At 25.8% G+C, this 23,121-nt stretch overlaps 7 protein-coding genes across 7 annotated transcripts; 3 read left to right on the forward strand and 4 right to left on the reverse strand.

The window, feature by feature from the left end:
* Positions 1-3,671: 3,671 nt before the first annotated feature.
* OCT59_000543 (uncharacterized protein) lies at positions 3,672-8,491 on the reverse strand (the record flags this gene model as incomplete). The annotated part of the gene is made up of 17 exons (XM_025331149.2): positions 3,672-4,463; positions 4,532-4,640; positions 4,708-4,816; positions 4,908-5,095; positions 5,165-5,392; positions 5,462-5,603; positions 5,683-5,866; positions 5,942-6,083; positions 6,160-6,335; positions 6,404-6,700; positions 6,790-6,954; positions 7,041-7,244; positions 7,322-7,364; positions 7,430-7,557; positions 7,961-8,135; positions 8,203-8,355; positions 8,429-8,491. 17 exons carry the CDS (start codon positions 8,489-8,491, stop codon positions 3,748-3,750), a joined length of 3,222 nt encoding a protein of 1,073 aa, XP_025176457.2. The 3' UTR covers positions 3,672-3,747.
* Positions 8,492-8,597: 106 nt separating this feature from the next.
* On the forward strand, positions 8,598-9,594 carry OCT59_000544 (uncharacterized protein; the record flags this gene model as incomplete). The annotated part of the gene is made up of 5 exons (XM_025318344.2): positions 8,598-8,904; positions 8,982-9,041; positions 9,114-9,196; positions 9,264-9,433; positions 9,507-9,594. 5 exons carry the CDS (start codon positions 8,598-8,600, stop codon positions 9,592-9,594), a joined length of 708 nt encoding a protein of 235 aa, XP_025176459.1.
* A 1,695-nt stretch (positions 9,595-11,289) lies between these two features.
* OCT59_000545 (uncharacterized protein) lies at positions 11,290-11,559 on the forward strand (the record flags this gene model as incomplete). Its single annotated transcript, XM_066138897.1, has 1 exon — positions 11,290-11,559. One exon carries the CDS (start codon positions 11,290-11,292, stop codon positions 11,557-11,559), a length of 270 nt encoding a protein of 89 aa, XP_065988347.1.
* A 1,925-nt stretch (positions 11,560-13,484) lies between these two features.
* Positions 13,485-15,511, reverse strand: OCT59_000546 (uncharacterized protein). Its single transcript, XM_025310965.2, has 4 exons — positions 15,043-15,511; positions 14,932-14,962; positions 14,733-14,851; positions 13,485-14,656 (listed from the first exon to the last, which is right to left on the reverse strand). The coding sequence occupies exons 1-4, from the start codon at positions 15,314-15,316 to the stop codon at positions 14,028-14,030; spliced, it is 1,053 nt and encodes a 350-aa protein (XP_025176460.1). The 5' UTR covers positions 15,317-15,511; the 3' UTR covers positions 13,485-14,027.
* Positions 15,512-18,548: 3,037 nt separating this feature from the next.
* Positions 18,549-19,157, forward strand: OCT59_000547 (uncharacterized protein; the record flags this gene model as incomplete). The annotated part of the gene is made up of 1 exon (XM_025318345.2): positions 18,549-19,157. Exon 1 carries the CDS (start codon positions 18,555-18,557, stop codon positions 19,155-19,157), a length of 603 nt encoding a protein of 200 aa, XP_025176461.1. The 5' UTR covers positions 18,549-18,554.
* A 280-nt stretch (positions 19,158-19,437) lies between these two features.
* Positions 19,438-21,193, reverse strand: OCT59_000548 (uncharacterized protein). Its single transcript, XM_025318346.2, has one exon. It carries the CDS (start codon positions 21,091-21,093, stop codon positions 19,534-19,536), a length of 1,560 nt encoding a protein of 519 aa, XP_025176462.2. The 5' UTR covers positions 21,094-21,193; the 3' UTR covers positions 19,438-19,533.
* Positions 21,193-22,625, reverse strand: OCT59_000549 (uncharacterized protein). The gene has a single exon (XM_025318347.2). The coding sequence runs from the start codon at positions 22,516-22,518 to the stop codon at positions 21,340-21,342; it is 1,179 nt and encodes a 392-aa protein (XP_025176463.1). The 5' UTR covers positions 22,519-22,625; the 3' UTR covers positions 21,193-21,339.
* Between the last annotated feature and the right edge of the window lie 496 nt (positions 22,626-23,121).

The raw sequence follows: 23,121 nt of genomic DNA on the forward strand, positions 1-23,121 counted from the left end.
CTCAAAATTCGGTTCAGTTCAGTTCAGGTATTAGAACTGAAAAACTGGCAGTTCAGTTCAGTTTAAGGGGAGAGTGTAATCACGTGACTTTTAATTGATTATCATGGCGCAAAAATTTTTTTGTGCTATTCAAAACGTCCATGTCTAATAAAACATTTGTAAATTACTAAATATTAAAAAAAATATATTATTTTCTTACCTTTTGGAACTTGAAAGTTTACCAGATATAGTTTTATTTTATTTAGACCTAAATATTATATTTTGGAGAAAATATCAAAATAAGTTCCAAAAAGGTTGCGAATCGCTTAGTGAAAGTTTAGAATCTCTCTACTAAAACATAATATTATTTTTTTAACAAAAGCATTTTATCCAGTGGTCATATATAGACAAATTTATATTCATTGGATTCATCTCACTGAGATGCATCGAATGACGCTAAGATCATGTCTCTAGTATTGATAGATAGCTTGATAATTTCAATTATTAATAAATCATTTAGCGCGAATTAATGTGTGATCTATCAATGCTAGAGACATAATCTTATCACAATTTGACGCATCTCGTCAAAACAAATCCAATAATATATAGATCAACTTTGTACGATCACTAGATGAACAGCTATTCAATTTTTCGCATTTTTATAAAAATCAGATTGAACTGAACTGAACTGCCAGTTTTTTGGTTCAGTTCTTACGGATTTCAGTTTTAATCTGAACCATCTATAATCTAGACCAAACTAACCCATTCAGAGCTTTAGGTAAAATTCCCTAATTTCAGGAAGCAGCTTTATATATAGTCTCCTAAAGAGTAATTAAAGTAAAAATAAAAAACTAAAATAAAGAAGATTATCAGTACACTAACACTCCTTAGATCATTCCCTGTGTTATATTTCAAGCATAGTAGATGCAATTATACTGATCAGACAACGAAAAGTGCATCCATTATAAAAATCGATATCCAGTTCTGCTAGAAGAGCAGTTATCTGATAGCACCGTTAGATGACCTAGAAAATCTGAAAAGTGATTAAACCAATTTAATTCTTGAACGATCAAATTCTTAATCCAATTCTTCACAGGTCGAAAAATAAAAAATCAGGCATCAATCAGTCACTAATCAGGCAGTTTGCTAACTTTTGATCCAGTAATCAAAAAAGAATAAAATATAGCTCATTGGAATCGTCTCAACAAGAAGAATCTAATGGTAGTAAAATTACATCTCTAGAATTAATAGTTAATAAAAAATTAAATAAAATATAAATGATACATTTTTATTTTTATATTTTACTTAATTCTTATCAAGTATTAATTCTAGAAATGCAATTTTACTACCATTAGATTCGTTTTGTTGAAACAATTCCAATGAGCTATATTTCATCTTTTTTTGATTATTGAATCAAAAGTTAGAAAACTGCCTAATTGGTGACGATATTTGGTGAAAATGCTAATTAGTCACCAATCAGTCACCAATCAGTTATCTGATTGGTGACTGATTTGTGACTGATTGATACCTGATTTTTCACTTTTCGACCTGTGCTTGTCAGTATCACGTGATGGCTCGATTTAGGTTAGAGGTGATAAAGTAGAAACGGGCAAATACAGTATATATGAGGACTTAGGCAAATTAGAAGGCTTTGAGTGGATTTTAAAAGTAGTAGAAATATTGACAGAAGTTCCCAGTGACTTTTTCATAGTTACGGGCATTCCAAACACGTTTGCACAACTTGCGAATAAAGTTATTATGTATAGTAGAGATAACTTTATATATAGAAGAACGTGGCACTGCCAGGTCAGAAAAAATATTGGAAAATAGTGTAGAATAAAACCATGCATAAGACCATGAGCAGACCAACTTGTGGAAGAAAAGGTCTAACAGAGTAGTTGCGATAAACGTGTAAGATGCAGAGCAGGATCCACTTTATTAGCTTCACAGACTGCATCTTTAATTTTCTGGGAAAGATGATTTTGATATGAGGAGAGAATTGATTGCATGATTTGACAATGATTTTTACACATATAAATATGTGTCAAATCTTTGTATCATTGGAGGCAAGAACGTCATAATAAATTATCAATATATAAATCAGGCCACAAAATTTTTAATTTTTCCAGGATAGGTAAGTCATCCAGCAAAAGTTGAATTTAAATGCGGAATGATGAGCTAAATTATCCATGGTATAAGACGTATTATTGATCGGATCATAAGCTAAAGTTTTCCAAGTAAGATCCCAATCAACGCATGTATATATCAATTTGTTGTGATAAAATATTGGTGAAGCGAAAGCTGAAAAGACTAGCAAGCTGAGACATAAACCGTGAGTGGGCAGCTTACAAATTTTCCCTTTAAGAAGATTACCTGACCAACTTCAAAATCTTAATTGTTGTTTTAATATTCTAATCTGAAGGTATAAATACCTTAATTTTTAAGTAGATAACCTTGGCTGGATCGTCACTATCAGTTCTTGTAATACCTGTGATCTTTTTGACAGTATATTCTTGAGTCAATTGCTCATAAACATAACAAAAAGTTGCAAGTTTTATGAGCATTATTATTTTTTTTTTGGATTTAGAATTTTTTATTTATCAAAGATGTACGTAAATACAAGTAAAATTTTTCTTTTTTTTCTCAAGGTAAAAACTTCTAAATTTCTTATCCTGTGTACGTGAATTTTGTTCTTTCTCAGACTAAATAATAATATTTCTTTCATACTATTCACTTTTTTTTCCCAAAACTAAGTAAGCAGAGGTAATTTATATACTGTACAAGTTATTTTCGTGTAAATAATTATGAGAAATTACAGATTATTTACATAGTTAACGTTGTGTTATTAGAGAAGTGCAAAATAGAGGTCAAACGTGAAAAGTTCTTCATGCATGAGATGTTCAGAAAAGATTATGTATATATCTCATATGAGAGAACTCATTGTGTCATGATTTGATCATAAAATTCCGTTTTTTTCCTAATATAAACATCCAAGTGTTTCCCATAAAAAACGTTAGTAGAATTTAAATTTATTTGTTGTAATTTTGTATATTACGAATTTTATTTTAATTTCTTACTTATTTAGTTTTAATTAAATTTACTATTTATTAATTTAAAAATTTTTTTTAAAAAATATAAATAAGACACGAATTCACAAGGAGGGTAGGTTCTATAATCGATTAGGAGTAGGAGTAGTAGTAGGAATAGTATTAGGATTATTAAATAGATTAATTAAATAGATTAATTAAATAGATTACTAAATAGATTAATAGATTAAAGAGTATACCTGGCAAGTGTTTTGATGATCTTTCAATACTACATCACAGAAATTATACCTTTTTTATTAAAAACACTAACATGATAAAGTATAACACACACAAACCATACATAATAGGATAATAGAAAAAAAATAGTAGCTGTTTTCTATACTACGATAAATTGATAATACTGATCGGATTAAATTACTGTTATAGTTCTTGATAAGAAAACTGGGGTTAAAAATCTTAATATATACATGATTTCCTCAAGAATTATGCGAAGATCAATGTTCAATAAAATTTTCGTAACAGCATTTAATCATATGTAATTTATTCTTTCATAACATTTATATTTCATTAACCAATATTAATATTAATCAAGTTACATATTATATAAATTTCCGTTTTGTGTTATGGCTGGACTCCTGGTATATTCAATTGGGTCAAGATTATTAATAATAATTTTATTTAATAAATATTAATAAATATTCTTAATTAAAATATTACATTCTTAATCATTTTTCTCCCTTTTCTTTTCTTCTTTTTCTTCATCTTCAGGTATAATAACTTTTCCAACTAAAACTTCACTTAATAAAAATAATAAAATCATAAACAAAACAAATAAACTACTAATAACAAAATGACTTATAGTAGTACCGATTTCTAACCAACTACCATCATCCCTAACCAAGTAGAAAAAATTTAAAGTCATAATATCAGATATTGATAATACTAGTAAAAATAAACTAAACGGTGATAATCTAATTGATTTGTTTAATATATAAAATACTGATGATACGATAAAAAAAGGTATTAATATTTTTAATAATAATAATCCTCCCATTAAGAACGGATTAAATATTGTTGTAAGTCTATAAACACTTTGTAATGAAAATGAACTCAAACTTGCTACATTTCCTGTACCAAAAAATCCTACTTTAATAAAAAATAAAAATATCAATGAAATTCTTGAATCTCTCATTTCTAATTTACGATGGCTTTCTTGTTCTTGTTGTTTTTGTTTTGATTGTTCAAATAAAAATAATTTACGTTCAATTTCTAACCAAAGCAAAACTGTTTGTGTTAAGAAATAATAAAATAATACTTCATACGAAATACTGAGTATAACAAATAATGGTGCAAATGCTAAAAAAAGTGTTGTAAGTCTTTTTAAATAGTGTTGTTTTCTTCTCAATCCATAAAAGAATGGCGTTGCCGTGGAAATAGCTGTTTTAAAGAAACATTTGCTCAATAATAATCCATTAATCCAATTCAAGATAAAAATGCATACTTACCTAATATTATCCAGGCAGCATATTGGTTTAAAATCGGAAGACCAACTCTCCATTTCAATTTATTTGTCGTATCATAAACTATTATAATACTCAAAGCCACCAATAATAACTATAAATAATGTAGAAGATTAGATAATAAATAAAAATTGTAAGTTTATATAAGGTTGAATTCTTACCTGAAATATTATCATTGTCTTTGAATCAGAATCGTTTCCTATTATATATTTAGAACTTTTAACCATCGAATTGATTCCTGTAATGAGAATCAAGATTCCACCATAAACCCTAAAAGGAATTCAAGAAAATATTCTAGAATCACAAAAAAAGTAAAGAAAAATATTGTATTAATAAACAATCAAATTTAAAAGATACTTACACCAACAAAATATCTTCTCCTTTTTCCACAGGCAATAATGTAAAAATACTCGATGCCAAACATGATATTGACCAATAAAGCAAAAGTAATTTATTTTCGGATCGAAAACTTGATGGCATGATTAGTGGCCATAATACTCCCAATACAAAACACCCGCTCAAAATGCTACGTTCAAAATAACTGTATACCTATAAGAAAAAAAAATAGATAAATCATTATTTTATTTAAGACATGTGTATATATTAGAATTCACTTACGAAAATTTCCAACGCAATAATATGTCCAATTATGTATCCTGCAAGTATAAAAGGACTTCGCGACCCTAAAGCTAATTTACAACTTTCCGTGAAGGTTTCATAATCTAGCAAACTGTTCCAACAAAAATAAACAGCAAATATTACGTATGTGTAATATGTTGCAGGTGATCCTTGTATGTACATTATTGACATTAATATAGTTAAAGATATTATAGCTAGTATGTTAACCTAAATAAAATTACAAAATTAATTAATATTTGAAGACAATTAAATATTAATAATAAATTAAGAACGTACATATTTAGCTATTCGATCAGAATGTCTATTTGAACTATTATTGTTCGGTAAGCAATATTCTTTTAAAGTGTGTTTTAAACTATAAAAAATCCAACCCAGATATCCAACCGTCACGATAGATCTTAACATTAGCCAATCATACCTATAAGATAAAAGTTTTTAGTAACAACAACTCGACGAGGATAAATAAAATCACAAACACAAATCTTAAAGATATTTACGTTTGGAAATATCTCAATCCTTCCAGAGACAATTGTATCAAAATTTCACACATGATTTCAGCTTCTTCATATTGTTCAGTATCAATAAGTTCCTGAATTTTACTTAGTAATATTTCCCTATTATGAGTAGAATTGCTGAGTGGTGCAAATGGCTTAAACATTATTTCCGTTCTTTTCTTTAATTCTAATATAAAATAAAAAATAATTTATACTTTCTTAAAATATGCTTTCTAATTAAAAATAAATTATATATGCTTACCATATTTAACTTGATACTGTTCAGATATTTCTTTAGCATTGACAAATAAACTTTGTGCTTTAAATAAAGGTGTATTATTAAGATATACTAAAGGTAATTCTCCTACAGAATTGACTGGATAATTAATTCCGATTAGGGAAGCCTATTGATGGATGTACTTGTTAAATGAATAAAATTTTTAATTATAATAAAGATGTTTGGATTACAACACAACATACCATAAACGGAGCAATATCTGCTTGTAAAACATCATTTCGCTGAACTTCATTTAAATACCAATCAGCAGAAAATTCATCATGCCCAGTTGGATGTGTCTTATTAGGTTTATTCACGCCAGCGCCCCATGCAATTATCGGAGTACGCGTGTTATCTGGATGTCCATCTCCATGATTGCCTAAATTGTGAAATCTTAAGAAAATTTTTCTTCGAATAATTAGGTTAATTAATCTTTAATGATCCCACCTCTATTACTCATCCCGTGATCTGCAGTAAAAACGTAAGATGTTTTTCCATCATGTCCATAATATTCTTCAATTAGTCTAACAGCCTTGTTTATTCCCTCATCAACAACTTTAATATTATCTATATACTCTTTAGAATGGGGACCATAAACATGTCCATTTGTATCCAATCCCAATAAATGTAAAAATATAACAATTTGGTCATCATGAAGTTGCTGATATAATTTAGCATTAGATGATGAATTTGTAAAAAGTTGAGCTAATTGATCAAATACCCAAATATCCAACTCCTTCGCATCTAATAATATATGTATATATAAATTGTTCTAGTTTAAAAAAATCAAAAAAAAAAATATATATCAGACTATAAAAAATATTTCTTTTTACCCTTAGCAAAATTTTCAGATTCATGACCATACATAAAAGTTTCAACTTTATCAGGATCTGAAGCTCCATCGGCAAACATTGGCAATATGTCAGGTGATCCAAATGACCATGTATGTCTGCTTTGATTGAAGACTGAATCAAATTCTACGGGATTAGATTTCCATCCTAATCAATTAATGAATAAGTTAATAAATTCACAATAAGATATTTAATTAAATTAACAATTAAAAAAAACTTCTTTTTTATAAAACCTTTAGTTACAGCACTGACATCTTCATAGAATCCTGCAATAAGAGCAACATGTCCGGGTCTCGATTCTGTAGGTACTCGAGTATGGGAAACTCCAAAAGTACCATGGTTCAAAATGATATCTCTCAAAAACGGTGCTTTTGTGATTGGTTGATCTGATTCATCCGAATAAAGCTGATATAATTTGTCTGCTCTTAATCCATCACCTAAAATATCCTTTTAATATACAATCTTGGTGTATTTATCGAAACAAGTATAATTTTACAAAATTATAACAATTTACCTATTATAAGCACAAGTCTATTCGCTGGTGGTGGTAAGTCAACCTGTTGTAATGTAATTATTAAAAATATAAATAAATAAAAATAACAGTTTATAATACAATAACTACCTTATGTGTCGTCATTCCATGCACCAGAGGCGAAGTAAAATATATATCAAATATACTCCATATGTATGCCACGTGAAAAATTATTCCTATAAATAAAATATTTCTTGAAGTTGCAAGGTTTGTCATAACTATATGAAATTTATGGAGAAAAGATCAAATTTTACGCTTACGCCTATTTATAGTCAATTTTTTTAAAGGACTAATGTGTTTGGATTTGATTGGTGGATAAAAAAAACTAAATTTCATAATTTTTTTTTTCGTTTCTGGACATTTTTTGGTTTAAAAAAAAAAATGATGAATTTTACGATCCTTTTTGAAACTAGAGATTCGATGATATATTACAGTACCAATTATTTATAAAATCAAAAAAATTAACGAAATATTTTGTGATAAGGATTATGATTTTAACTTTATTATTTTATTAATTAAAACAAACATTTTTTTTAATACTTATTATTAAATTAGATATTCTAGGATTTACTACTTTTCAGTCATGAAATTATTTTTATCACTTGTCATGAAAAATTTCACCTTTGTCAGTTTCAGTATAAATTTCTTTCTCGTTAATAGTTTGTTCGGGCCCTTCTTCATCGAGTACTCTAGCAAGAGGGACTATTGGTAATTTCAAACCAACCCGATTTGCTGTCAATTCAATACGTTTTTCTACAGAATATCCATGAGCTGGATTGTTTAATTCCAAGAGCTCCTTAAATATATGTGGTTTTTTTTAATTAATTATGTAAAACGATGATTTAAAACCAAATTTTACTTACATTATATTTTCGGCTACTTCTCAAGAAACATAATATATCTAGCGCGTATTTGGTCGAATTTTCAATCTCTTCTTTATTTGATAAGTCGCGATTTTTTTGATATGTACTTATTACTTCTTCTCTCCATAATTTATTATTATTCCGATATGTGAACTTTCATTGTGAATAAAAGAAATTTTTTAATAAAATTTTCATGGGAAATCATGAGATTTTTTTTTTTAAATACCTGCTTGTCAACTTCTTTTAATAATTGGCGATACGTTGACAAAATTAACTGTTTACTGCTCATTTTTTTTTAAAAAAAAAAATTTTCCAACGATCATGTCACGTTCTTATATGGGATCGACAATGCATAATCGATAAATTTCACAGGCTTTTCCAAATGTTTGAAAAAAATGTTACCGAAATCGATAAGTTATCTACGCGTACTAAAAGTATCTTATATAAAATTAAGTTCTTCTATCTATTCAACAAATATTTATAAAAGAAAATATTCTTTATCAACATTGTCAAAATCAATAACGCAAACGAGAACACAAACACGAAAACTCTTTCCTTTAACCAGAATTGTTAAAGATTTTTCATTTATATTTCCTTTATTTAATACTATAAAAAGATCAATATCTAGTTTAGATACTCCGAAAGAGATAGAACAAGCTGAACGATGGTTAAAAAAATTTACAAAAGAAAAAATTCCAAAAGGTAAAAAATTATTTATTCATTAATGCGATTCTTATTTTGTTTTTCTTTACATTAAAAAAAGAATTTGATTTTGTTAGATTTGATAACATTTACTTTTGCACGGAGTAGTGGACCTGGAGGACAAAATGTGAATAAAGGTAAATTAATAATATTTCAGTTTTTTTTAATATTCATCTTTCATTTAATGTTTAATCTTTTCTTATTCAAAGTTAATACAAAGGTTGATATGAGATTTAATTTAAATGAAGCAACATGGATACCAGAATACGCTAGGAAAAAACTAGCAATTCAAGTAAATTCCTTTTAATTATAATAATACATATCCTCCAACAATAAACTGACCATATTTTAAAAAATAGGAAGCAAGTCGACTTAATAAAAAGGGAGAATTCATGATAACTTCAGATAAATCCCGTTCTCAAGTTAAAAACATTGAAGATTGTGTTGATAAATTGTATGAAATTATTTTGAAAGCTGCTGAAATACCAAAAGCCCCAAGTGAAGAAACCCTGAAAAGAATCGAACAATTGTATGTATAATAATATTTAAAAAAAACAGATGGATAGATATGTTTTATAATTTTACTTTTAATGTATGAGCAGGAAGAAAGCTGAAAACAATAGAAGAAGAACGGACAAACAATATAGATCAGAAAGAAAATCTTCTCGTCGCACCAAAGATTATGATTAATACACATTTCTTATTGCAAAAACTGCAAATTGAATGTAAGCACATTAAATCACTTTATTAACATTTTAATTAATAATGACTAATATTTTTGGTTTAAATTTTAGATTTGATAGAGATGAATAGTTGAATCTATCGGTATGACAGTTGATGAAATTATTTAATGAAAGTTTTAGTAAATAGATATTTATTAATTAGATTATACTTATTTCTATAATCTTTTGCAAACTTTGTAAAAATTGAATGTAATAAAAGTTTAGTACTTACAATCTTACATTATAAATATATTGTAATTTACTTTATCATAAATATTATTTTTATAGTTTGCTTGCAGAATTTCTCCTATTTGATAACTTGAAATAGTTAAAACATTTTAAAAATTGAATAATAAGTAGATTATGAATAAAAGCAAATAATACTTTAAATTAAAAATAATAATAATACTTGCATTAGTTAAAATTCAAGATCTTATCATTCATTTTCATATAACAATAAAATTCATTTTTAGATATAATAAATATAAGCAATTGTTTTATTTAGATTTTGTATCATCTAAAATATTTTTAAACATAACTTATTAAATTTGTAAAAAATAGTTCTATTAAAAACTTTAAATAATAATTTATTAATAAATATAAAATTATTTTTTTATTATTAATTTTTTATTTTAATTTTATACATTCAATAGTATTTTTTATTTAAATTGAAAAAATAAAAAAAAAGTAAAAAACTAATCAATTTATAATTAATTAAATTAATCATTAATTATTTAATTATAATTAACTAAATTAATTGTTAATTAATCTTTATTTTAAGTAGTAAATCAAATTGGTAATAATAAACTGTAAAATATAAATCTAATTTACTTATAAAATATATTCATGATATATACTATGTAATAACAGTAATAAAATAAATTTATAATACTGGACAAATATTAATTTTTTTTAATTTTCCTTCTTAAATATTTTTATTTCTTAATTTTAATTTATTAATTTATTATCTTTTTCAACAATTTTTTTTTTTTAAAAAGAAACCAATATTGCAAAAATTTTCGGCATCACGCGTGCTATCTGCGCAGTATCATAAAACTAATTATCCCGTGATCTAACATCGCAGTAAATTTTTGGTCGAATTCTTGATACTTGGCGCAGTATCGTGCTGGTTAGTAAGTGTCAAACTTCTTAAAAACGAGGACTGTAATGTTCTAAAAATGAGATGTAATGGTAAGAGAATTAGTAACATTACATTGCTTATTTTATCAAATTGCTAATCTCTCGAATTTACACTGTAGGTTTGAAATTACTTAGTTAAAATCGATACTTTCTATATAAATTATTCGGGCGAGAGTGATTTAGATTGGCGAAAATTTTGTAGAAATAATTTATTTCGTGTTTGTAGAAAAAGGAGTGATATGAAAAAACGATTAGTATAGAAATTTATAAGAAACCTATGAGAGCAAATGTGATGCTTAGACTCACATTAAATGGCCTAGGATCCACGTACTCACTCCCTCTTTGATGGCATCATATTTTGCTCGCTACTCTACCATTATTCATATGAAAAATCGATAAAGTTTTCGTGTTTTACTTTTAATCTGTATTCGAAAAAAAATGACCGATGCTTGAATATACGTGATTGTGTACTTATAACTTTCATATGGAACTAACTTGACTTTTTAATTATAGTAAAATATAGATGAATGACTGCGCTCGGCCGAATATCGAAGACATAACTGAAGTGTCATTGTATACAGTGGACCATTCGAAGAAATGTGCCTACTGGCCAAAACCATCTTTATCAATGAAACACTTAAGGGTGCAAGCATCGCCACGCGACCATTCAACGATATCACCACCCTCGATACGCTCAGACTTTCAGACCGAAACACTGATAGTTTGTGAACGCGTAGCTGAAAAACGAGTTGAAAAAATGAAAACGAAAACTGATTTATCTGATGTCACATAATCACATGAACACATGATGATACTGCGCCAGTATTTTTTAATGAAAAAGTCATACGATAAAAAGAAAGTAGATTATTTTTCAAATCAATTGAACTTTATTCCAAAATAGTAAAATGTAATCAATATTAATTCAAATATAACAGATAATAAATAAATTTATGTCAAAATCCACCCTTGTTTCAACTCCCGCATGATTTACATGGATTAAATTATCATGTGATCGACGAAAAACACTTTCGTTTGTAAATTACCGTTTGTAAATTAACCGATTAAAGTTTATTTTGAATAAAATGACAAATGATAATTAATATAATGATATATGTATGTAGTATAAAAAAAAAAGATTTATAGTTTCATTACGTTATTGATAAAGAAATCAATTGAATAAGAATTGAATAAGCTTACTAACATTTGATCATTATAATAATCACGTAATATTAAATGATTACAGGTTTTTTTTTCAAGATAATCCCCCTTATAAATCCGACTTTGTTTTTTTTAAGAATAATGCAAAGTGATTATGAATGACCGATCATAACATTAATCGTTTTAACAATAAATAACTTTAATTATTATAGTTTAAAAAATATTCCCGATCTTTACTATATTTTTAATATCTTATATTTCCGGAATCTAGATAGGAATGATAGATTTGAACATGATACAATACATGATACAATACATGATACAATTACATGATACAATACATGATACAATACATGATACAATTACATGATACAATGAATTATAATACATGATATAATAATTTGTCTGAATCCATTGGTGTTCAAGTTATTTGAAAATAAAAAATTTATTTATCTTAAAGTTGATATACCTATATTCTCATTAAATGTCATTGCCTTCCTGTTATCTAAGAAAGAGCTGCAATTATAAAATCATTTAATTTATTAATCTTAAATGATTAGTAAATAATAAGTTTTATGATAAATTTGATAAATCTAAAAATAATTTTGTAAATCTGTATACTGCATTTATGCAGAAATATGCATAATTTAAAAAAAATTTAGAAAAAAGTAATAACGAAATCTTATCTTTATCAAAACAAAAATGCAAAAACGAAATTTTTTGTTCAATATAACAAAAGCAATGATTACAACAATTCGATATTAGACAAATATTTTTGCGGTTTGTAAAATAATATTCTCAACGATATTAACCTTAATTCTATCCTGAACACTAAATATTTTAAATACACTAATTGTACATTTTATGACACCCCAAATATTTTATTTAATTAACCCTGTTAACCTAAAGAATCATATAAAAAACTTGTGCTTTTTTGCCAAGACAAGGAAAAAAAAAAGAGAGAAGAGAGGAACAAACAAATAGCCTTGAAAATTGTTAATTAAGTGCCTTTTCATGTGTTTTTTATAAATATAAAGAGATTTTGTTTCGTTATTATGGCATCTTATTGTCATTCGTAAGTATGATGACAATCTGTTTATTTGTTTACGATTTGCAGTTTTAAAAAAAAAAAAAGCTTGGCAAAATAAAAAAAACCGGTCTTGCATTAGCCAAGAATTACACAAATTTTATTACGGTAATCTGATTGGTTGTTAATATCATATTCAATACTATCAAATTTTATCATTATCCGTAATTTCCTAATTAAATATATCGTACGGCGGATAAATGATTTATCATGATTGAATTTTTTTTTTATTATTATTAATATTTAATATTTTTTTTAAAGTTCAAAACGAGTTCATTTGTATAATATATGTATAATAAAAGTCTCGGGATAATTTTTTTAAAAAAAAAAACCATTTTTTTTTTCTCCCGTTTTATACAACAATCATATACTTATATGTTGTGATTGTCCGAACCCCGAAGTAAATCCGAAATATTAAAATATTTGATCTCTCTATCATAATGGACGATCAATTAAAAAAAAATGAATTTAGAAAAAAAAAATTATTCAAAATAGGGAAATTTAATTTTCATTTAATACTATAATATGATTAAAAAAATAGTAAAATCTTGTACATCCTTTTTGTTATATTAATAAAGAGTTCAAACAAAGATCATATATAATTTTAGTTTAAAGTGCGAAATAAGTAATTAATAGTAAGAATTATAGTGCGAAATAAGTAATTAATAGAATGAATTATATTTATTTACACTAAAAAAAAAATGTGCCGCGCAGTATTTCACAATTATAAATTTTTTGTACAATACTTTTTTTTTTATTCAAAAATATACGGTAAAATAAAGCAAATCACTTCTAAAGAAAGAAAGAAAGAAAGAAAAAGAAGAAAAAAAGGAAAAATGCTGATTATGCTCAATAAAATAATTCCCGCAAAATAATCTAAAATGTGTATAATAAAAGAATGAAGAATTATATTGATCCGATAAATTATTAGTTGAAATTAATTAATTAATAATAAAATCTAAAGCGAAATTTTTTAAAATAGTCTTTTATGAAATTAGCAATTTTTGCTTTAGAAATTAAACTAAAATCATCATTATTAATCCACATACAATGCCTAACAACAAGTTCTTTTCAACAGAACTTGCGCCACTTGCGCTAATAGCTGGAGGTGTACTAGGTGATTTACCATTAGGAGCATTAGGAGTTTTAGCAGTGGGTTCTTGTCCTTTAATATTAGATGGGGGAAGTGTAACATTTTCAACATAAGGTTGTTTATCACCCGAACATACAGCAGCACTTTGTGGGGCAAATTTGGCATTAACAACAATATCCATAGCAGCCTCTGCTTTCGAAGAAGATTTATCAAAAGCATCATGTTCTAAAGAAGCAAATCCAGTTGTTGCAGTTTTATTCTGTACCCACATTGAAAAATTCCCTGTGATCCAATTTAAATCATAAGTTTGATCCGAATTTGATTCCCAATCAAATGTATCATGATTCCAAAAAGCCATTTTATAACCAAGTTGTGATAATATTCCACGAACTCTATCATCAGCATCTCCTTGAGGAGCTCTAAACCATTTAGGAGTTAAATTAACGGCTTCTTTAATTGCCATTTCTGTCCATTTTGTTTCAGCTATAATTTCTTCAGTAGTTTGAGATGTAAGAGCTGTATGAGACCAAGTATGTACACCAATTTGATGACCTAATAATAAGAATAACAAACAACAAAATAAATTAATCCATCCTTTACATTTATAGTTTTATAGTAATTAACTTACCAGAATCAACGATTTGTTTGAGAATTTGGGGATTTTCAAAAACTCTACTTCCAATTACAAAGAAAGTTGCCTTTAGACCTCTGTCATTAAGCGCTTTAAGAACTCTCAATGTATTATTTCTAAAATATGTACGTGTGAATGCGTGAGCGTACGATAAGAAATGTAAATTTAACAAGTAATATCTATAGTTAATACTTACGTAGGACCATCATCATACGTTAAAGCCCAATCTGAAAAGAAATTGAAAGCAAATATTAAAAACGAGAGAGATATATATATATACACACTTAAATAATTTTTGATTAATTACCTCCTTTCTTAGGACAAAAGTCAAAATCAGTATCTCTTACACAAGTTGTGCAAGACCAGACACAAAATTCGTCAGTAGGGGCACATGGGGTCCCAATAGGTCTAACAGGAGCCTTTGGTAATTTTGATTGATCTACGAGAGCAGTCCAAGCAGCTACGGGTGGTGGAGGTGTATCAACTGGAGGATATTTTCCTTTAAGCTGTGCTTCGACGTTTAATGTTGTAGTGGATAATAACAACAAAAAAATTGATATTGCCGAGAATAATTTATACATGATTGATAAATTTCTTGTAAATAAAAATAAAAAGATGGTGTATTTTATGCGGTTAATCCTTTTCCTTTTTTGACCTGCTCAACAGAATCTTTTTTTTTTTATTATTATAATCTTTTTTTTTTAAAAAAAAAAAAAAAGGAAGAGAATTTTCCTCTTGTGTAAGTCAACCAGAATTGAATTCGGTGATTAAAAAATAAAGGGAAAAAATTGAAGAATCACGGCACTTATATAACTTTTTTTTTCAAAAATTTATTGAAAATTGTACAACACTCTTCCTTACAATTTATAGGTAACACTAAATTCTCCTACTTTTTTATACCTGTTATATTTAAAGAGGTATCTAAAAAATTTATAATTGGTTAGACAAAATTTTTACAATTTTAGGTGAGATCATTTAATTCGGTCTTTACCTAATTATCAACTGTTTTTTTTTTTTTTTTGATACGTCATGAATTAAATGTAAAAGATTATGATGCAAGGAGTTATAAAATTAATTTATTAATATTTATTAATGGAAACTCTTGGCTTAATATATGTGTTGTATACCTTTGTATGTAACTAAAAATGTACGATTTTGCTCGTTTCTAATAATATATAAAATAAAAATAATTTCTTTTCTCCGATAATAACTTGCATATAAACTTAAACTTTAAGCTTCTTTTTTACTGGTCAATCTTTTTAAACAAAAAAAATATGATTTTATTTGATCATCTATCTTCAAAAAAGAAAAGTCATTTTATTTCATTTTCTTTCGTAAAGAAAGAACTTTTTGCCAATACTAAATATAACTTTTTTTTTATTTTTATTTTTCTTTCTTTAATTTTAAAATAATAAAAATTTATTATATATATAATATATAATAATGATAATTGACACGAATAATACTGTATAAATGAAATATATACAGTAATATATATATATATATATATATAGTTTAACAGATTTAAAGATTTTTTTTTTCCTCATTTTTTTTTACCTTTTTTTTTTTTTGTTTTTAATAAACGGTTTCATATCTGAGACCATGAAAATTGCCAAGTAAGTGCCAAGAAACTTTTTACAATTATAAAAGATAATTGTTATTACGTTTACATTATAGAAAATAGTTAGAATCATAATTAAACTTGTAACTAAAACGTTCAAATAAACCAACAATTAACAAGTGTATTCTCAACGAGGTATGACACCGTTAAACCCAATTAATATGCAAAAGAATAAAATAAGGAATATCTTTATATTATTACTTCTTTATTTTTTTCCTCGTGAAATTTCTTTTAAAATATTTTACCAAAAATGTCGATACGACTTTGAAATAAATAAAACAATTCTAAATTTGGGTTTTAAAGTTTACACGAAAAAAAAAAGATATACGGGATAAATTTTACGCGCAAGAAAAAATACCAAAAAAGTTTTGTTTAATAATAGAGTATTGCTTGGCATTTCCATTTAATAATAATTAGGTTAGATCAAATGTAAGATCTAAGCCGCAACCATTTGATTAACCTTTTCCTTTTTTATATAATTCGTGTAATCTGTAATGTATTATTGTAATTCAATATGCAAGTGTACTTGTAACACCAGAGTCGGGCCATCTCTAAAAGGATTAGTACAAAAGATTAGTGCATTTCTTTGTAGAAATTTACGGGTTAAAATTTTCAATCTATAATTAAACATTCATACATTTCGACATGGAATGAATGGATAAGAATAGAAAAATGAACAATGCTTTGATAAAGAATGGCTGAATGAATTCGAATGACATATTTTGGACTAATTTGGTCTGACACTATAAATTTGGCCCGAATTTAAATGGAAGTTTTTCCGTTATTAGTTTGGTTAATATTTAAAGATCTAGATCTTGAAATTGTGTTCAATATTATGTGTCAGTAAACGCGAACTTCAATTTTAATTTATTATAGTCTTTTAAGTATTATTTATTAAATTTTATAAAATCGAATAAATTTTAATATATTCAATGAATTTTAATTTAATTCGAACACTATTCGATTCCCCTCCCTGTTCTTATCTATTTTAGGAAATTCAAGTCATCTTGCCCCGGCCCTCCCCCTCGATGTTAAGTGCAAGAATCAGATTATCAGATATACCAGTTAATAAAATTATTTAAGGTAAAATCGCCGGTAGATATCTTAATCCAAATTATCTTCTATTTATAGTTTATCCCCTGAACTCGGTGCATTGCAATGGTTTAACCTTTCCTATCCTTCTAAACGGTATGTTAAAAGCAAAGTACGTGATATGGTATCGCCGTATCAGGACATTTCGTCGAAAGCCATTTCGCCGAAAAATAATTTCTCATAATGCCGTATAATGTTGGCTCACCCCCGTTGTATATATAACTTTCTTATCCTTACCTTTAAAGTTTAAACCGGGTGTATTCTATAAAATTGAATTTTTTTCTTATATAACCAGATTGTTTGCGGATAGACAAACATTGCATGGTTTTGTATTGAACATAGCCACGTACGTCTAAAGCGTGATGTTTTAAGTATTAACATTTTAAAATTATTTAATTCATTGGTTTTTTTGTTTTATTGATCTGGCAAAATTCATGTTACCGTATAGCGCTGACTAAGATAGGTACCCGGGGGACTTTGAATAGCAATTACTTATTTTATCATCATTATTTGCCATTTATAATTAACAAATTATTGCAAAATCATTTTACAATTGGATAATCCATTTTAATTGTATGGAACATGAAAAAAAATCGTCCAGAATTAGCCTAATTTTACCAGAAACCATACCTGGGTATATTATAAGGGGGACGCCAAAACGGGTGTCCCTTAATCAATTCTATACGGTAAAGTCTAGATTAATTATTAATAGAAATATTGTTTTTATATATAGATTGATAACATATCATTTATTATAAACTTTTAAAGTTTAATATAGATTGATAACATATGAACTTTTAAAGTTTAAATTAATTAAATTAATTCAGTACAATTAATTTATCAGATATTTATAACACATTTATTATTAAAAAGATTTACAATAATTTTCCGTTCATTGCTTTTTTAAAATAATCTCATTTAATTTAACCTACCAAATATACTACAGAACCCTTTTCTTTCTAGAATATGCATTTCTCTTATTAAGTGAACGATCAACAATCACTTTTAACAATGACACTACCAAATTTATCAAACAAGGATATCAAATTAATAAAATTTTACAAAAAAAAAAATAATAATAATATTTTTTTTCTCTCGACTTTATAATGAATACAATTGTAACTCTTAATGTTGGTGGTGTTCTTTACACTACTACAAAAGATACATTGTTAAAATATGAAAGTTTCTTTTCAGGTCTTTTCAGTAATAATTTCTCTTTTACACTTGATAATAACAATAACATTTTCATTGATAGAAGCGGTGAATTATTCAAATATGTGCTCGAATTTTTAAGAAATAATACTTTACCAAAAAGAGCTTTGTCAGATAAGGCTCTACTTGAAGAATTATTGCAAGAAGCTGAATTTTATTGTATTGAAAAACTTATCACTGAAATTAAATTAAACCTGGATTCTACAAAAAATATTAAAATTCGATTATGGGATCTTGAAGATTACTTAAAGAAAGGTTATCATGTCATTGGAAAGGGAATGGAACTCATTCAATATCACCGATGCCCTCATAGACATGATCCTGAACGAATTGGTGAGAATCGATATCATGATTCAAAGTGCCGACATTCACATGTTGAAATAGTTGAAGAATATGTGCCTTTTTCAATAGTATCAATTAATAGTCCAGTATTACCTATATTTGACGTATCAACAGGAACATTTACGGGAGAACGAATAATTAAAAAATTTCATTGAACACAATATGTATTGGGTAAATATTATTTTCCAAGTGCCATTATATATGAAAATTCTGTTGTTGTGTGAATGATCCACTTCTAAAAAAAATAGATTTTAACTTACGTTCGATCCTTATAAAAGCAAAAACCTTGCTTTTTATAAAGACAATAGAATGAAGTAGCAAATAGCAATAGTTAAATTCAATTGGACAATATTAAATACTTGATTTTTATGATTCAAATAAATTTCTGGTGTAAAGTTGTGAAATTGTGAATATTACAGTATTAATAAAGAATGTTTTGAATAATTATAAGTAATTATATTTATTTAAGTATTTTGAAAACACTATTATTATAAGTCAAATTCTCAGCCATCCATTCTATGAATAGCTAACCTAATTAAAATCTAAAAAATATCTATATATTGATGTCCATTTAATATCAATTTTTTTTTTATCATATCTAAGTATTAATTTTCTATTTTTTGTCATTTCATCAATTTCACTTTTTAATACATCAACACATATATAATAATAGAAATCTAAATTAATTAAATTATCAATATAATTTCTCATAATTTCTTCTAAAAGATTAAGTTCAATTACTCCTTCAAATGAAAGAGATTTTAAAGATTTAGGAAGTGATCTTATAAAAATTAATATTAATTCTTCAGATAAATTAAAATTATAATATATTGAAGCAAATAAAATAATTTTTTGTAGATTTGGACAATTATTACAAAAAGATTTGAACTCATTTAACACTCCATCAACGTTCTCAAGATTATCACGTTCAAATCTTTTCATATAACCAAAAATATGTTCCAATTTTAATCCAATCAATGTAAGATTTTGACAATATAATGATAAAGTATCAAGGATTGATTTTAAATAATTTTGTCCTTCCCTTAATTCTCTATATGAAATTATCTTTAATTCCTTCAAATTATTACTATGATTCTTTAAAAATTCCATAATGTAATCTAGCCATTTAAAAAATTTTTCTTCATAACGTTTACCAGATCCAGAAATTATAAAACAATCTAATAATGAGAAAGAAAATAATTTTGGTAGGTAAATATCTTTTAAGCATATCATTTGATCAAAATCAATAATCATAGAATCTAAATGTAATTCTTCAAGATTTGAACAATTAAATAAAAAATTCAAATCAGTTTGTTCTCCATTAAAACAACCTTTAATCATTATATACTTTATAGAATGAGATTCGGAAAGTTTAAAGAAAAGTCCTCTCCATTTTTCCATATGCCTATTATAATCATCACTAAACATAGGAGGGTTCACATTTAAGTTAAAATATTCCAAATTATTTTGAACAGAAATAAATTCAATAAGATCCTCAAAAAATTTCAAATTATTTTTATATTCTTCAAACAAAAATTCAACGGTAAGATCTTTGATATTTTTAAAATAAATTGATAAATCAGAAAAAGATAAATTGAATCCATAAGTATTAAACTTCAACTTTGTAATATGATTAAGTAACATTTGTAAATTTGGTAAAGTAAAAATATTTTTACAAAGTTTTTTTTTAAAATTTCCAGAAAATGTTAATTCATCTAATCTTTTTGTTTTCATAAAAATAGTTTTGCTTATTGCCATGATATATTCATTATCATAAATTAAACTACATAATAAAGATATGTCAAATTGTTGAATAAACCATACATAATTAAACATAGTTTTAGTTGGAATATTTTCAAGTCCTAAATTGATTCTCTCTTGTAATGAGATTTGTGAAAGAAGGATTGGAATTATTTTTTTCATTTTCGTTGTTTCAAGATTATGACCAAATGGTCTTCTCCACAAGACGGGGATGACATTTTCACACCAATTTTTATTTACAAATAATGATGAAAATAAAGAATCAATATCATCATCAAGGTTATTAAAAATGATTTGTAATATTTCATTTAAAAATGGGTTTACGGTCATGTTTTATGTTTTCGGAGATTATGTTTTCGGAGATATTTATAGAGGATCAATCGGTCAAAAAAATTATTTTTTCTGATGATTGATAATCAAGATAATATATAATAGTGCGCTTGCACGTGACTAGTAAATTATATGTTTTTAATTTATTTGAATTCATAATTGATGTTTGATACAGTATTAATAATAGTATGATATATATATAATGACTTGAAATATAATATTATATAATAATGACTAAATTATTGGTTAATTTTTTTCATTATAATTGGTATTATAATTATGATTATGATCGTTATTGTAATTTTGATAATCGTTACTGTAATCATTATTGTTATTGTAATCATTATTGTTGTTGTAATCATTATTATTGTTATAGTAATCGTTATTATTATTATTATCGTTATGATTGTGATTACGATTTTCCAATAAAATATTTTTAATTTCAATTTCTTTGTCTAATTTAATATTACTAGTAAAAATTCCACCACAATGAATTTTAATTTTAATTTTATGATTAACTTCAACATGTCTTCTATCATTTATAGTTAAACAATAATTTTGATTCTTATTCCATTCAGGTAATTCTATTTTAATTTGAGTATTTACTTCACTATTAGAATTTAATAAAATTTCATCACCTTTAATTTGTTTTTCAATTATATAAAATGAAGATTTTCTAGTTTTCCTTTTAGTTGTTAATTTATTATATTCTTTTATACCAAAAGTTATTTTAGTAATTTTAAAATCTTGTTTATGAAATTTTAATAAAAGATTTATAATAAAAGGCATATTTGGTCCACCAATAGAATTTTCCAATGTAATATTATAACCTAAACCACGATCTATAGCTTCATAATCATTTAATTGATTCCAATTAAAAGAATGTAAACTAATTGGAGGTGAAATATATTTATTAAGATTAATTGATAATACAACAGTTTTTTCTGAACCTTTAAATTTCCATAAATTTCCTTTACGATTAATATTAGCAATTAATTTATATCTAATTTTTCCTTTACCTCCATCAATTTTAATTGAAGGTGGTAAATTTATTGGTAAATTGATTTCAAATGGTATATCTAAATTACGAATTTCTTCATATCCTCCATCAGGTTTTGATGTTGTCCATAATTGTAATAATTGATTTACAATAACTTCTTTTGCTTTATATGTTACAGATGATTCTCCTCGTCTTTCAGTCCATCTAACTTTTTCTGACCCTCTAAAAATTATATCAATTTTACTTGCTAATATTGGTTCTGATGATGGAAATCTTAAATGTAAAGTTCCTGCTATCATAGCATTTGGATTTACTCCAAGATAATTGATTTGAAAATGTTCTTGATTTCCTGGATATGAAAAAAATACTTTTTCACTACTTTTTTTATATTCCGTTTTTGGTGGTACATTAATAAGTTCTGTCATTTTTTTTTTAAAAAAAAATTGTATTTATTTTACGAGAAGAATAAAGAATATATTTTATTTTATTTTATTTTTTAATAATAATAAAAGTATTTATTACGAATAAAATTGAAATTGGTTGGTAATTTCAATAAACCCTTTTTATAAAAAAAAAAAAATTATTTGTCATTATTTGAATATATATGGTAATACATTGATTTCTTTTATTTTAATTATTCAAATTTAGTTAAATTTAAACACATGATAATGGAAGAAAATTCGATAAAGAAAAATAATAAAAATATTGCATCGTTATTGTTAAATGAAAAAAAAAAAACTTGTTTATTTCGAGAATTGTTCGAAATATCGAATTATTTTTTTTTTTATATAATTTGTGAAACTAACATTATTTAAAGAAAAAAAACTATGAATTATGAAATCAGTTTTTTTGATTTTTTAAAGTCCGGACTCCGTACGCAAATGTGTCACATGCATCATCTGGCCAACGTTTCTGATCACACTTAATATACTTTATGGGGTAATAATGGTTTCATAGTCCTTCAAGTTACACATGAATTATTGAATGATAACTTTCTTGATTGATGAATCGATGAATAATTGTTTTTT

The sequence above is a fragment of the Rhizophagus irregularis genome, chromosome 1 (genome assembly GCF_026210795.1).
Source record: "Rhizophagus irregularis chromosome 1, complete sequence".
In the NCBI taxonomy this organism is placed as follows: Eukaryota; Fungi; Glomeromycota; class Glomeromycetes; order Glomerales; family Glomeraceae; genus Rhizophagus; species Rhizophagus irregularis.

Excerpts from the sequence above, each read along its gene's own strand:
- OCT59_000546 (XM_025310965.2), bottom strand. The coding sequence starts at position 15,316 with ATGTATAAATTATTCTCGGCAATATCAATTTTTTTGTTGTTATTATCC. Across the intron at positions 14,852-14,931 it reads ACGTATGATGATGGTCCTAC|AAATAATACATTGAGAGTTC; the intron begins GTAAGTATTAAC and ends TACATATTTTAG. Across the intron at positions 14,657-14,732 it reads CAAACAAATCGTTGATTCTG|GTCATCAAATTGGTGTACAT; the intron begins GTAAGTTAATTA and ends TCTTATTATTAG.
- OCT59_000548 (XM_025318346.2), bottom strand. The coding sequence starts at position 21,093 with ATGACCGTAAACCCATTTTTAAATGAAATATTACAAATCATTTTTAAT.
- OCT59_000549 (XM_025318347.2), bottom strand. The coding sequence starts at position 22,518 with ATGACAGAACTTATTAATGTACCACCAAAAACGGAATATAAAAAAAGT.